Source organism: Neodiprion virginianus, chromosome 5 (genome assembly GCF_021901495.1).
Source record: "Neodiprion virginianus isolate iyNeoVirg1 chromosome 5, iyNeoVirg1.1, whole genome shotgun sequence".
In the NCBI taxonomy this organism is placed as follows: Eukaryota; Metazoa; Arthropoda; class Insecta; order Hymenoptera; family Diprionidae; genus Neodiprion; species Neodiprion virginianus.
This window is the reverse complement of record NC_060881.1, coordinates 18507493-18519737: the sequence shown is the minus strand read 5'-3', so window position 1 is coordinate 18519737 and position 12245 is coordinate 18507493. Positions and strand designations below refer to the sequence as shown.

Below are 12245 nucleotides of genomic sequence, written 5' to 3'. Positions count from 1 at the left end.
CGATTTTGCAACACTGTCAGGGTCTGCTTGAGCCAAGCTATGTCAGTGCAGGCGGGCACGTTTCTGAAAAGAGGTAATCCTAGGGAAAATTTTCTGGCATTTCAACCGAGAAAAATCGTGGAAGGATGTCGCTTGGAACACTGTTTCATTTCCTTCCATTTGTAATGAAATTGCTTACACAATGTGGGACTTGTTCTTCTGAAGAGCAGCGCCGATGGCTACCATCCTGACTGCTTTCCAGTACCTGAGTCTGACCCTGGACTGAATGACCCTGTGAATTCCATGGTACCTGGATGACATCAATTCGACGAATTTGTGCCGATGCAGCACGTTCAGTTCCACCTCCGTGCAGGCGATCACGTTGCAGAGCGATCTGTGACTAAGGATCAAGGTGCTTTCGCCGAGAACTGTTCCCCCGGAAAAACTCAGGATCGGCGACTGGTCGTCCTCCTCCGACAGAAGTTGGATGACACCTTTTACGACGTAGATCAATTTCGTCTTCCACTCGTACTTGCGGAATATCACTTCGCCGGGACGGTAATATTCATGCTCGAAAAGTATTGCCAAATTCCGAAGGAATGGGATCGGTTGATCGCGGAAGAGGTGCGACTGCAAATCATTTCTACCGTGTGAGTATAATTTGTACTCATCTTGTCTGACAATATTATACCCTCTAAACTGACAAGATAGTTTTGATTTCAGGGGTCAGACACGTGTTTCTTCGATAATAATGAATCTGGATCATAACAGAATTGTCAGCTTGAAATAGGTTTAATCAGTACCCTTTTAATTTATCGTTTCCTTTCCACCTTGTTAAAATTCACTCACATGCTTGTAAGCATCCCAGGCCAATTCCAAAGCGCATTCCTTCAGGAATATCGTTGGATAAAGAGTGAATTTCATTATATTGAACTCGGAGTTACCTTGCTTCTTCCAAAAATAAGTAAAGTACTTTTCCACCTTGTATCGCATCTCTTTCGGGGCTGTTATCTCATCCTGTTCAAATCGCGACACAGAAATCAGACTATACTAAATTAAGAGTGAGAAAGGACCTCATCCATTAAAACCAGAATCATAAAATGGTTTCAGGTGATATTTTTTTAGACCTAGAACACATTTTTAATGCATGTTAAAACCAAAATCATCGTAACCGAGAGATTGCCTAAAATAATTGACTGTTCGGTGCGATGAACACTTGACTAAAAAACAAAACAAAAAAAAAAAAAAATGGAAGTTGGTAAAATTTCGATAAGAGATTTCTTTAATTCCATAATTTTTCTACAGCTTCAAGGGTATCGTATACTTTCTTTCATAACTTGTAATATTGTGACTCACCATATATGAAGTGATCAGATGCATCTCACGATGAAAAAGTGAGCGATTGTAATCCCTTTGCACGAGTATATCCGTCATGTGAGCGATTTCAAAGGCCTGAACCATCCACAGAGCAGCAAGTACGATCACGATAAAAACGAAACTATAGTTTGCTGGATAGACTTCGGGAAAACTGAAATAATTTGTACACTCAGCTTTTTATGTCATTTCACTTCGGGTTTCATTTAATTTTACATCACAAACGACTTTTCTTCTAAAAATCTTTGTTCATATTCTTCGGGAGAAATCGGATAAGCTGCAAGGTATCGGAAAGTTGAAAAGGAAACTTACAGAATTTTTCATCATGGACTCTTTTCAACTTTAACATTGAAGAATTTTGAAAAATCTATCAAGAACCTCAGCGCAATCCAATAACGAAAGTACAAAATCCCAGTTTCGTAATAGAAAGCAAAATGCTAATAATTCAAAAACGTCGAATCATGTTTGGGACACGTTTTATGTTTTGAGCGCGAATTGAAAAAAAAAAATTTAAATACTTTTGCTGTTGAGAAGATCTTTGTAGAGTCTTTGGAAACAGTTCAAGCGTTTTTGAGTGGACATGCAAACTCGTATACATTGTTTCTACAGTTTCTCGATTTAAAAACACGATCGAATCTACCAATAATTACATTTAAAAAAAGAAATTGAAATAGAGTCGAATAACTGCACGATCAGTGATTAATTTCTTTATTTGTTCGACACTCACCCATGGCCAGATACTTGTGTCATTATAACGTAGTAGCAGATGACACACCATTCAAACTCGCTCTTGGGATTTGTAGATCGTTCCTCGATTATCGCTAACCATTTTAAATCAAGCTTAACCATGTCAACGGTGCGAATCATCACCGCGATTGCGACACCCGTCATTGAAAAAAGCAGGACAAGCAGTTCTATAATCCTTATGGAAACTGTTCTCTGACCCACGCTGCGTCGAATTACACCTACGAGTGTTAGGTTGAAGAAGTGATTTTTACACCAAAAATACGACATAACCTAACAATTATTTACGCATTTCTAAGAAAAATCACCAATTCGAGCTTTCTGATTTTTTTTTCAACTTCACTGAACCTTAATAAAAGAGAACATTCTTGTATTTTTGAAACTCGAGTCATGGTAAGATTATAAAATAGTGAATTTATCTGCAAACCTGTTACTAAAAACAAATTGAAAGAACTGCAGTTCACGATATATTATGGAACCATTTAAAAAACTGAAATAGTACAAGACGAGTATGAAAAGTGTTTCGACTTGTGACTAGCATTATGCAGTTTTGTCAAACTTCGATAGTTATTTTTTCCACAAGTTTGTATCAAGTTCAAGTTTCGTACGGAAAAAGTTGAAGAGCCGATGTATTCTGAGGAGACGATTGATGCTCAGAAGGTAGTAGACTTCCAGATTCCATTTGTTTATTACCAAACGGTAAAACCAACTGAGCGGGAAAAGTGATATGATGTCCGCGACGAGGAGAAACACCGGCCTAGTTGGGTGACCGTAAATTAAAGAGAAACTTGTCCATTTCTTGTACATTGTTGCAGCCAGTACATCAAAGACGTACACGATATCCATCGCCATTTTTTCACTTGCCAAATCGTCTACAGGAAAAGCGTATTGGAATTTTTCATTATTTGTTGCGTATGAACAATAATAATGAAAGACGTTACTTAAAGTCCGTCACTGTAAGATCTAAAATCGAAAAACGAAAACAAAAAAAAAACACGGGGAAACTTATCAGGCTTATCAGGCAATTGAACTATATTTACAGGCGAAAATTGTTTTCGATAAAAGTAAGAATCAAATAAGTACGGTCAGAAGCAAGAAACAATAAAAAAAAAAAAATCGATGATCATTATCAGAGAAAATTTGAAATGAAAATATACAAAACAGAGTGATTACTTGTAGACTGATTATTTATTATAACCACTTAATTGCGTATCGCGGAACGGTAAACTTTTAACAGGTTCATACTATACTTAAAAAAAAAAAATCACCACAGACTTCTGATACGATATAAAATTTGTATGATTTTAAAGAAATCGAGTATGCATGTACAAATTACTGGTCTGTGGTGGAAATGACGTTCGTCCTCTGAAAGATACGTCGTACAGGACCAATTGGAACTCAATGAAGACCATCAATGCGATTAAATTATTCCAAGCGCTTTTCGTGTGTATTAAAATCAGCTGTTTCCACATCGAATAGTCAGTCTCGTCGTTGACGTACGAATTACCCGCTTCTTTGGCATTTCCCGACTCCAGCGCGCCTCCTTCCTGCTGTTTCTGTTCTAGCATCGGCATAATTCACATTCAACTCTAACGCAATATTTCACGATTTTAATGACGTTTTTATGACCGATGAAAAAATGTCTGCCACCGTTTAAAAAATGAATTTCGTGCTGATTCGTTTGTTTTTTTAACGCATCGGTAACGGTCAGTCGATGAAAACAAGTGAAATTGAATGGAAGCGTAGGAATTTTCTTTTTGTTACCATTCATTGGTATACCGGGTTTTTTCGTGGACAAGCAGTATCACCGAAATCAGTTTCGGAATATCACAACTCTTGGTTGATACATTCGTTACCAAATGAACATAGTGAGGTTCAACACTCGTTGTTAGTAGAATGTTTATTCTATACCCTTGTAACTACATTTCTAATACCTCCATTACTTACACGCTGCGTAATATCTGTAGATTTTCTAAAATAAATATTTCAAATCATTTCGAAAATCGTGCTTTGTATTGATCGATTCGCCTCGGGTGGAATGTCCCATAGATATCAAAGAATAAATGTTGAAACGATTTTCTACGTCGAATACCAACTGTAGAAATTTATTTTACTCTCAACAAGTGAAAAATTATAATACATAAATTATACATGTAAGTAATACTGATTTTCCATCAAACATCATAAATTAATCAGCCAATTAGACATCATAAATCTGTCAATGCTTATTTTACTGCGATCTGCTCGAGAAATGTTCGGATACAGCTATCCGACGCAATCAAAGGTGATTTTCTGGTTTTGGAAGGCAATACATAATCGACATGTAATCAACGTTTGACAAATTGCAAACGTCGTGCCAATCGACGCGTTCTTCTTGATTGGCAAGTTCTATCCAGTGTATATTCGTCGCTGAATAATTATCGAACCAGGCCTAAAATAAAAAGAAAATACAACGTTTAGAAAGTGTGCAATTTGTTACACAATCTCGAAAAGATTTTGTGAACCAAAAATATCTATTCGTATAAAACGAAACATTATTTTCAATCTTGCTTCCAAAGCTTTTTAGGCGGAAATTTATTCAAATCGTAATCCGTTAAACGAGTTAAATTTTTTTAGATACATTCATTTTTTCGCATATATTTTTATGAATCTTACCGTCCAGTTTCAAAATTACGTGATATTAATTCGGATAAATATGAAAGGAAAACAGTTCAAACTTTTTATGGGTATAAAAACGGTCGTCACATTTTAACTCATTATCGACGAAAAATACAGTTTGCCAAAATATTCGAAAACGTCTGCATTCTGAGTAAAAGGATTTTTAAACGATTCTTGAAAGCTTTACGATTGTCGAGAACAATTTTTTTATACGATAAATTGAATAGTGAGTTAAGATGAATAAAAAACATTAGAAGTATGGCATGAAATTATTTCGAGAACACTTCGACGATTAGTCATAATATCTTTTTCAGACCTATAAACTGCGATAAGAAATAAAGGCTTGTATTTTTCAGTTTACAAGATATGTAGTTCAAATTTTTTACAACAGATTTGTATCTAATTGAAAATTTCAAAAGTGTGCTAAAAAATCGCTCAACTCTTTTGTTTTTTTACTAATTTTAAACCATATAACTGCAGTCACCTTTCTATGAAGTTCGATGGAGGCTTGCATGAGGAGATTTTCTTGGTCGTGAGCATTTCTCAGAGCCACACCAACAAGTTTTTTCGCCTTGTTCATGCGCCCTCGAATAACGTTCATGTACGCTTTCAATAAAAACAGTCGCGGCTTTACGAAGCCGGAAATTTTTGAAGCTTTCGTCAGATGCTCGAGGAACTCGGTTACGTCGTTCCTAACGTCTGGCAAAGTGTTGGCCTTTTTGTAGTTCAAGAAATACGTTATCTTCAATACCCGGCATTCCACAGCCTGCGAAAATAAATTATCAACAAGACGGTACGACGTTAAAACTAAGTTTGCGAAATGATCAATACAAAAACAATGGTTACATCAATTCCTTTGACTTTTTTACGTACACAAAAGCTGATTTTATATATCCCAAAGACATGAGTATATTTAAAAAAGTATAGAGATTATATCTTTTCCCTTTGTTTTTTGTTATTAAAAAAAATTTTGGAGGAAACTGCTATGTTTAATTAACATTATCGCCAATTTTTGCGAAGGCTATGATGTAAAAGTGTTTTCAACTAGCCTGAAAATGACAGATAAATGTGTGCAAACTCACAAATCAGTGACCTATGTTCGATTTGTTGAAAATTCAGTTTGAAGCAGTGAAAAGAATTGATTCACCTTGAAAGTTGAAAAGTCTAAGCATGGACGAACCTTTAAAATTGTCCACAAATCAGAATAACTGCTGTGCTTAGTTTCAGCCAAATAAATGTCACGCGGAAGCTCATATTTTGCAGAATCCATTCCCCTGTAAGCGTGCTTTAAATTTATTATAATTATATTATATATAGAACATATTTCATACATTAGATCCTGATAAAATTTTGCACCATGAAACAAAATAATCAGAAAATTCTAGTATGCTTCTACGAAGATTATTTGATTCTTTTTACCAATTATCTGAGAATAATAGAGTTTTAATATTAGAAATTTGTTCTCACCGTTTTAATGAAATTCGGTTAGCCCCGAATTTGTTATCAAACAAATTTCGTTCGTGTTTAAAATTAGAAACGAGTACAAAAATTTTCCTGAACAATTCCTGAACAATTTTTATTGAAAGCTTAGAGTACCTACAAACTGGTTTTTAAAAAAATATTAGCTCCAAGCAAATTAACTAGAAAATTGATGGAATAATCTACTTTTCAGTAAATCTGTTGCTTTTTAGTTGTTATGATTTAATTATTGCAACTGTTTTCATCCAAGTTAATATGTTCCAATTACTATTACTTGATTATTAGCGTTTCCGTTTTAGTTATTGTCATTGCTTTGTCTCGAATATCGGATTTCATTTGTTGTCATATGAAAATAAAAATTAAATTCAAGTTATGAAAATGATGCGTAAGGCATTTATACTTGAGTTTTCGCTATTGATGTTTTCCTTTGGTGGAAATAATTCGATATGTAGAAACGTGAACTGATTGATCGTCACGACCTGATTTTCACAAAACAAACAATCAATAAATTCCGATCGCGGTATCGCAGGAAATCTGTTGCGCGCAGAAGGTCTTGTTCAGAATTTGTTTGCCTTTCCGAATGAAATGTCCCTGGGTGAGAGTTTTAAAATTGTTTTATTCAGAGAGAACGATCAATCATAAATGCGATAAGCTTCGGACGATGTGGTTTTTCATTGAGAATGAAAATTTGTGAACGGTTGCGCAGGAATAATAAAATAATATTTGACTGCAAAGAATATGAATCTCTCTCTCTCGTCGCCTAGAAATCTCGAAAGGTACGGGGAGACATGGGATCCCTAAACCGATAAGCCATACGGCCCAGGGCGTCCTTTGGAATAGCCCTGGGTGTGCGTTAGATCTCTCGCGGAAGTTGCTTCCGAGATTTGTTGGATCATTCACTCGTGCACAGGTAAACCGTGTGTTAATCTGAGGCCGATTTTGGGGTCGCGAGCATGGGAATGAGAGAGAGAGAAAGAGAGAGAGAGAGGGAGAGAAACAGAGAATTAAAAGTACTACAATCAGAGGAGGGTTTCTTCTCTCTGAGATTCGAAGTAAAAATCGGAGTCGTAATGACGCATGAAATGAGGATATTTATTCGATCCTGCGGAACCTTGATCCAAAAATATCACATTTTGGGTTATTTACCGTAGCGCTAAATAATATATAAGTAATAAATGACAAATAAATGAGTATAGATTTAATTTATACTGAAATGAAGATTCTCGGGATGTCGAGCATTGTCAGTTGCGTGCGCACCCCTCCCCTCTCCGCGCTTGGCGATGGAAGGGGGGGAGGGGGTTCTGACCGTATAAATTATCGCGCTGGAGCCAGAGCGTCTGTATACAGAGAACTTCGGTACTAAACATATCGTGACGATAAACGAATTTAGAGACGGACCTTTCCTTGTTATACATATAACCTCTTTCCTTAATCTAACATGAACAAAATCAATACTATTTTTTATCGCAAAAGTTTGTTTTATAGTCTCGAAAAGTTACCCCGGGATTCAAGAGTGAATAAAAATCTGTATTCTCATAAAAAAAGTTCTACACTTTCCTAAGTCTCGAATTAAGTTTCTCATAAGCAGATTTTAAATCACCTTCAGTTTTCAGACTATTCAGAATGTTACCTTTACCAAAGAAAATGAAGAAAATTCGGGGTTTAAAAAAAATATTAACAAAATAAAAATTCAATGCATATAATTTTAACCAGGGTGCACATAGTTAATAGAAAAACGGACTAAACTCTTTGAACTTACATCCTAGTTAGCAGGAGCCAAATGTTAGTGATCAATCGTTTTGATCCATCAGAATCTCTGATCACGGTGAGATTTGCCCCATTCGCTGCTGTAAAAAATGTAAAAAAAAAAAAAACACAGAACAAGCGATTGCAGCTGTGCTTTAAATCGCATAAGTGATAATCGCGAAGCCAAATTTGGAAAGAAAGTCAAGAATAAAATTGGATGATTGCTAGATTCGAATAAGTGAACTGAAAAATTTACCCAAAAATCTGTTCGTGAATTCTTGACAAGATTCAAGCGATTCCACGGATACCCCTACTTCAAGAATCAAGTCCAGGCAAAGAGCGTAGTACCAAATAGTAGCGGACATGTCAACGTCTTCCTGAGCCAGGTAAGAAAGCTCCTGAAGCAGGTCGACGGCTTCCGGAATTCGTTTCGCCTGCACCTGAAAGGAAGTTTGAGAAAAGTTGTAAACCAGCTTCATTATACGACTATTTTGAAATGCCTGCGCAGAGTAAAACGTAAGTTGTTGTATTAAACCAGAAAAAAGCTTGCATGCGTTTAATGTGTAACAGATTTTTTTCAGGAATCTTGTCCACAAACCTGGCTCATTTAACTAATCAAAATTATTCGGGTTTTGAGCAAAATCAGTCGCGCCATTAATTCCTAGGGAATTATTTGTACAAGTAAAATTTTTCTCTTCTTAACTCGAGGACTGTTCTTTTCAGACACAATTTGATTTTTTTTGTAATACTTTTGTCAATCGCACGTGAGCTATGTTTTTTTTTTTTTACTTGAGGATTCTGAAATTCTTTCTGTGATATAATAAATTGTAGTATAACCTCCTTGAAATCATTATTACTCAATTGATTCAACGATGCGCGTTTTTTTTATTTCTCGAAAGCAGTATTATTAAAAAAAAAATTAGCTGCTACATGGAGTAATTGACTATTTGCGATGTGGACAAAAATCACAGACATCGAGTTGAACGGCATAATAGTCTAGAAACACATTTATTGAATCAAAATTGTATAATTCTTGACCTCAATTTTGATCAAAATCATCTACTTCAACCGATGTTACATTTTTTGAATGAATTATTCTTCTGAAGTTCAGTTTATTTCAACATGTTTATCGAATACATTCAAATCTTACTTTGCTGCGCTACAACCCTCATTATTTTTACTATATTTCTTCTGTCCTCACCTGAAATTTAGAGGGCAGCGACAAAAAAATTATTAATCGACTACCTTCAAACAGCCTGCAAATGTGAATTGCGTAACTTTGAGTGTGAAGAGTCTTTACCATAGCCTGAATAAGGATCGGTATAATATCAAGTCGAATATTGATGGAGTGGAACTTCCCAGCGATCTGTAGAGCCTGAAATCCGTACTCGATTGCTGTTTGAAGTTCGCCTCTGATCAATCTAAACACGAAAAGAAAGCAGTAATAAAGTAAGAACAGCTTACTCGACATTTCACTTGAACATTAATTTAAAAAAAAATTAAACGAGCAATTGCTAGTGTTTAATTAATTGTTTAACACGTTAAGGATTTCCGGAAAGCTTTTTGAATTTAATTTTAATCCCAATTTATGTATAATGCGATACTTGCAATAGCTTGCAATCTTTTTAATCGGTTTTTTTTTCGTATCCCCTCTGAAGTTTTCATGCCGTCTTTTTATCCGTGAAATCTTTATAAGTTTTGTAATCCTTTTTTACTGTTCATATTATATTCTTTGCAAGCGTTCAAATCCCGAAAGTTTTTGCAATTTCATTGTCATTCCTGTTACGTCTAATCAATTCATACGTTTTGCAATCGTAAACAGTATATGCCATTTCAAATGAACCCTTTCAGAACTGATTTAAATCTAACGGTAGAAAAAATTTGTTTTGAATGTAATTCGATTCTTTATCTTTCAACAAAAATATCAGATTTTTTCAGAAATCTTCCTAGCCTACAACAAAAGGTGTAGACATGTTTATTAGAGTGGACACGTAATTTCTTTAAAGATTATAACATTGCACACTATTCTACCAATGTAAATAATTTTTTTCAGGTAAAAAATCAATTTTAAATATCCCATAAAATTAGAAACGAGAACGATAATTAAACGCATTTTTTCGGTTACTTTAGCTGTTCTCTTTTAACTGTAAGACATACCTAAATTAAGGGACAGTCTTTAATATATTTTATGTAACGCGAGCATGTTTTACGCGTTTTTCTATGCGTAGTTTCAGTACACGAAATACCCGTTTCTATGACGGTAAAGTGAGTCTGCGAATGCGCATGCGTTGTCACAAGCAAATTTGACATTGCGCGACCCTAACCTCAATTTCGTGTTTCGTGAAAAAACGCTTAACGCAGTCTTGTTATATCGGGGCAGTATCTTGAAACTTAAAAATCAACTGCGCATGCGCGAGTTTTATCGTCTGTTCGTGCAGGTTGGTCATCGCCAGTTTCAGCTGTCAAACTGTGTCTGGCAGCGATGTAGTTGATACGTATTTTCGAGGTTAGAATCTCAAATAATTGCGGTAGTGACTCGGAAAGGTTTGGGAAGCATTTGTTATTGGGCCGGAAAGTTGATTCTTCAAAGAACGGTCGGAACTTAATGCTTATGCGCTTTGATAATTCAAACGTACACATTTTGTCGTACGTTGGCCCGCCTGCATCGCAGACAAAAATATCGCTGCGGTAATATTTCACCGACCAATGAGATTGAATTATTTGGCGCATGCGCGGTTGATTTTCAAGTTTCAAGAGATTGTCCCGGTATAAAGAATCGTATCCAACAAGGAAGCAGCGGTCTTTTCGCCTCGCGTATTTGCAATGTTCGTCTTCGGCTCACCTACGGCTCACATCGCAAAAGACCGACTTTGCATCCTTGTTATAGAATATACTATTTTCCGGGAAATGCATGAAAAAGTCACTTAATGATGCCTGTTTTCGATCCGCAAAGTGTCAATTTATATGGCTAATTTCAGAACTGCCTAATAATGTTTTTATACGGCAGTTTCGAGGCGCAGTTTTTTATAAAGATAGGTTACGCGAAAGCTTTGACTTCTGTTGCGCGGGCCGACGCCCGGATCTCAACTGGCGTCAAAATCACGTCTCATGCTTTACCGTAAAAATGTAATATGAGACTCACCCGTAAACAGTTTTATTCCCGACTCAACCGTAATGCTAACTTTATTGACCTGAAAAGCGGGACGAAAGCAGCATATTATTCCGTCTTAACTAGCTCAAGTCTAGCCAAATTTTAACTTCGTACTGAAGCCTTTTGCGGACTGCGGATAGCCATCGGATTGTAGATATTTACCTCATGTCTGGGTGTTTTCAAGTCAATAATATGGCCATAGTTGAGTCGGAAATAAAGTCCTATATGTAACACAGGAACAAAAGTCGACTATTCCCTTGGGTATAATCACCGACTTTAATCCCTTGTTGCACAATGTACTATTTGACTCAAATAATAATTTCAGTACTCGCTTTCGGTTCGCCTTGAGCTGGTACGTAAAATTATTATCTCCGCCTAAAAATACCTAATTTGCGGCATAGCGCATAATATTGAAACTTTTGACAAAACCCATCCCTTGGAAAAAAAATTTGATGAGTCAAGCGTTTGTTATAATTTTTTTAAATGTATATGTACTGAAATAGACGATCCTTCTGAAAAAATTAGTAAGGCTTAAGTGGAATGATTTGTACTTTGCGTAGAATATCGACTCGTATACTCGGGCAATTATAAGCACGCTCTCGAGATTGGCCCACACATATCGATCGGCTATTATCCTGAGCGCCGATTTTTCAAGGCGTTGACAAAACCTAACATCTCCTGTCTGCTGGTAATATAACATCGCCAGTCTGTACGAACACAACTCGGTTATCGGCTGGTCTTTGCACTTCGCCGAGATATTCAAGCTCGCCGTGATTGTTAATTTGGCTAGCTTGGGTTCATCGTTCGTCTGAAAATTTGAAAATTGGGAAAATTACAAGGAATGCACTTCCAAAATTGAACTATACGCCTTTATAAATATTTTTTTTCGTGGGGTAGCCGTATCTTAATCGAATACTTTACTAGAGTCCAATTCAATGCATTAGATAATGTGGAATTCTATAAATGAAATTATAACAATAAAATTGTAATGACGTTTCGAAATCTAGTGTAAATGTTCTATAGTTATATAATTTCGACGTACAGTAACGACATTCAAACTTCTTAGGCATTTAATACCAGATTTGATATTTTTTAAACAAAATTTTCGAAATTT

At 35.9% G+C, this 12245-nt stretch overlaps 1 protein-coding gene across 1 annotated transcript; it reads right to left on the bottom strand.

The window, feature by feature from the left end:
- Nucleotides 1-4375: 4375 nt before the first annotated feature.
- On the bottom strand, nucleotides 4376-6032 carry LOC124305584 (uncharacterized). Its single transcript, XM_046765163.1, has 3 exons — nucleotides 5936-6032; nucleotides 5240-5521; nucleotides 4376-4528 (listed from the first exon to the last, which is right to left on the bottom strand). The coding sequence occupies exons 1-3, from the start codon at nucleotides 6023-6025 to the stop codon at nucleotides 4376-4378; spliced, it is 525 nt and encodes a 174-aa protein (XP_046621119.1). The 5' UTR covers nucleotides 6026-6032.
- Between the last annotated feature and the right edge of the window lie 6213 nt (nucleotides 6033-12245).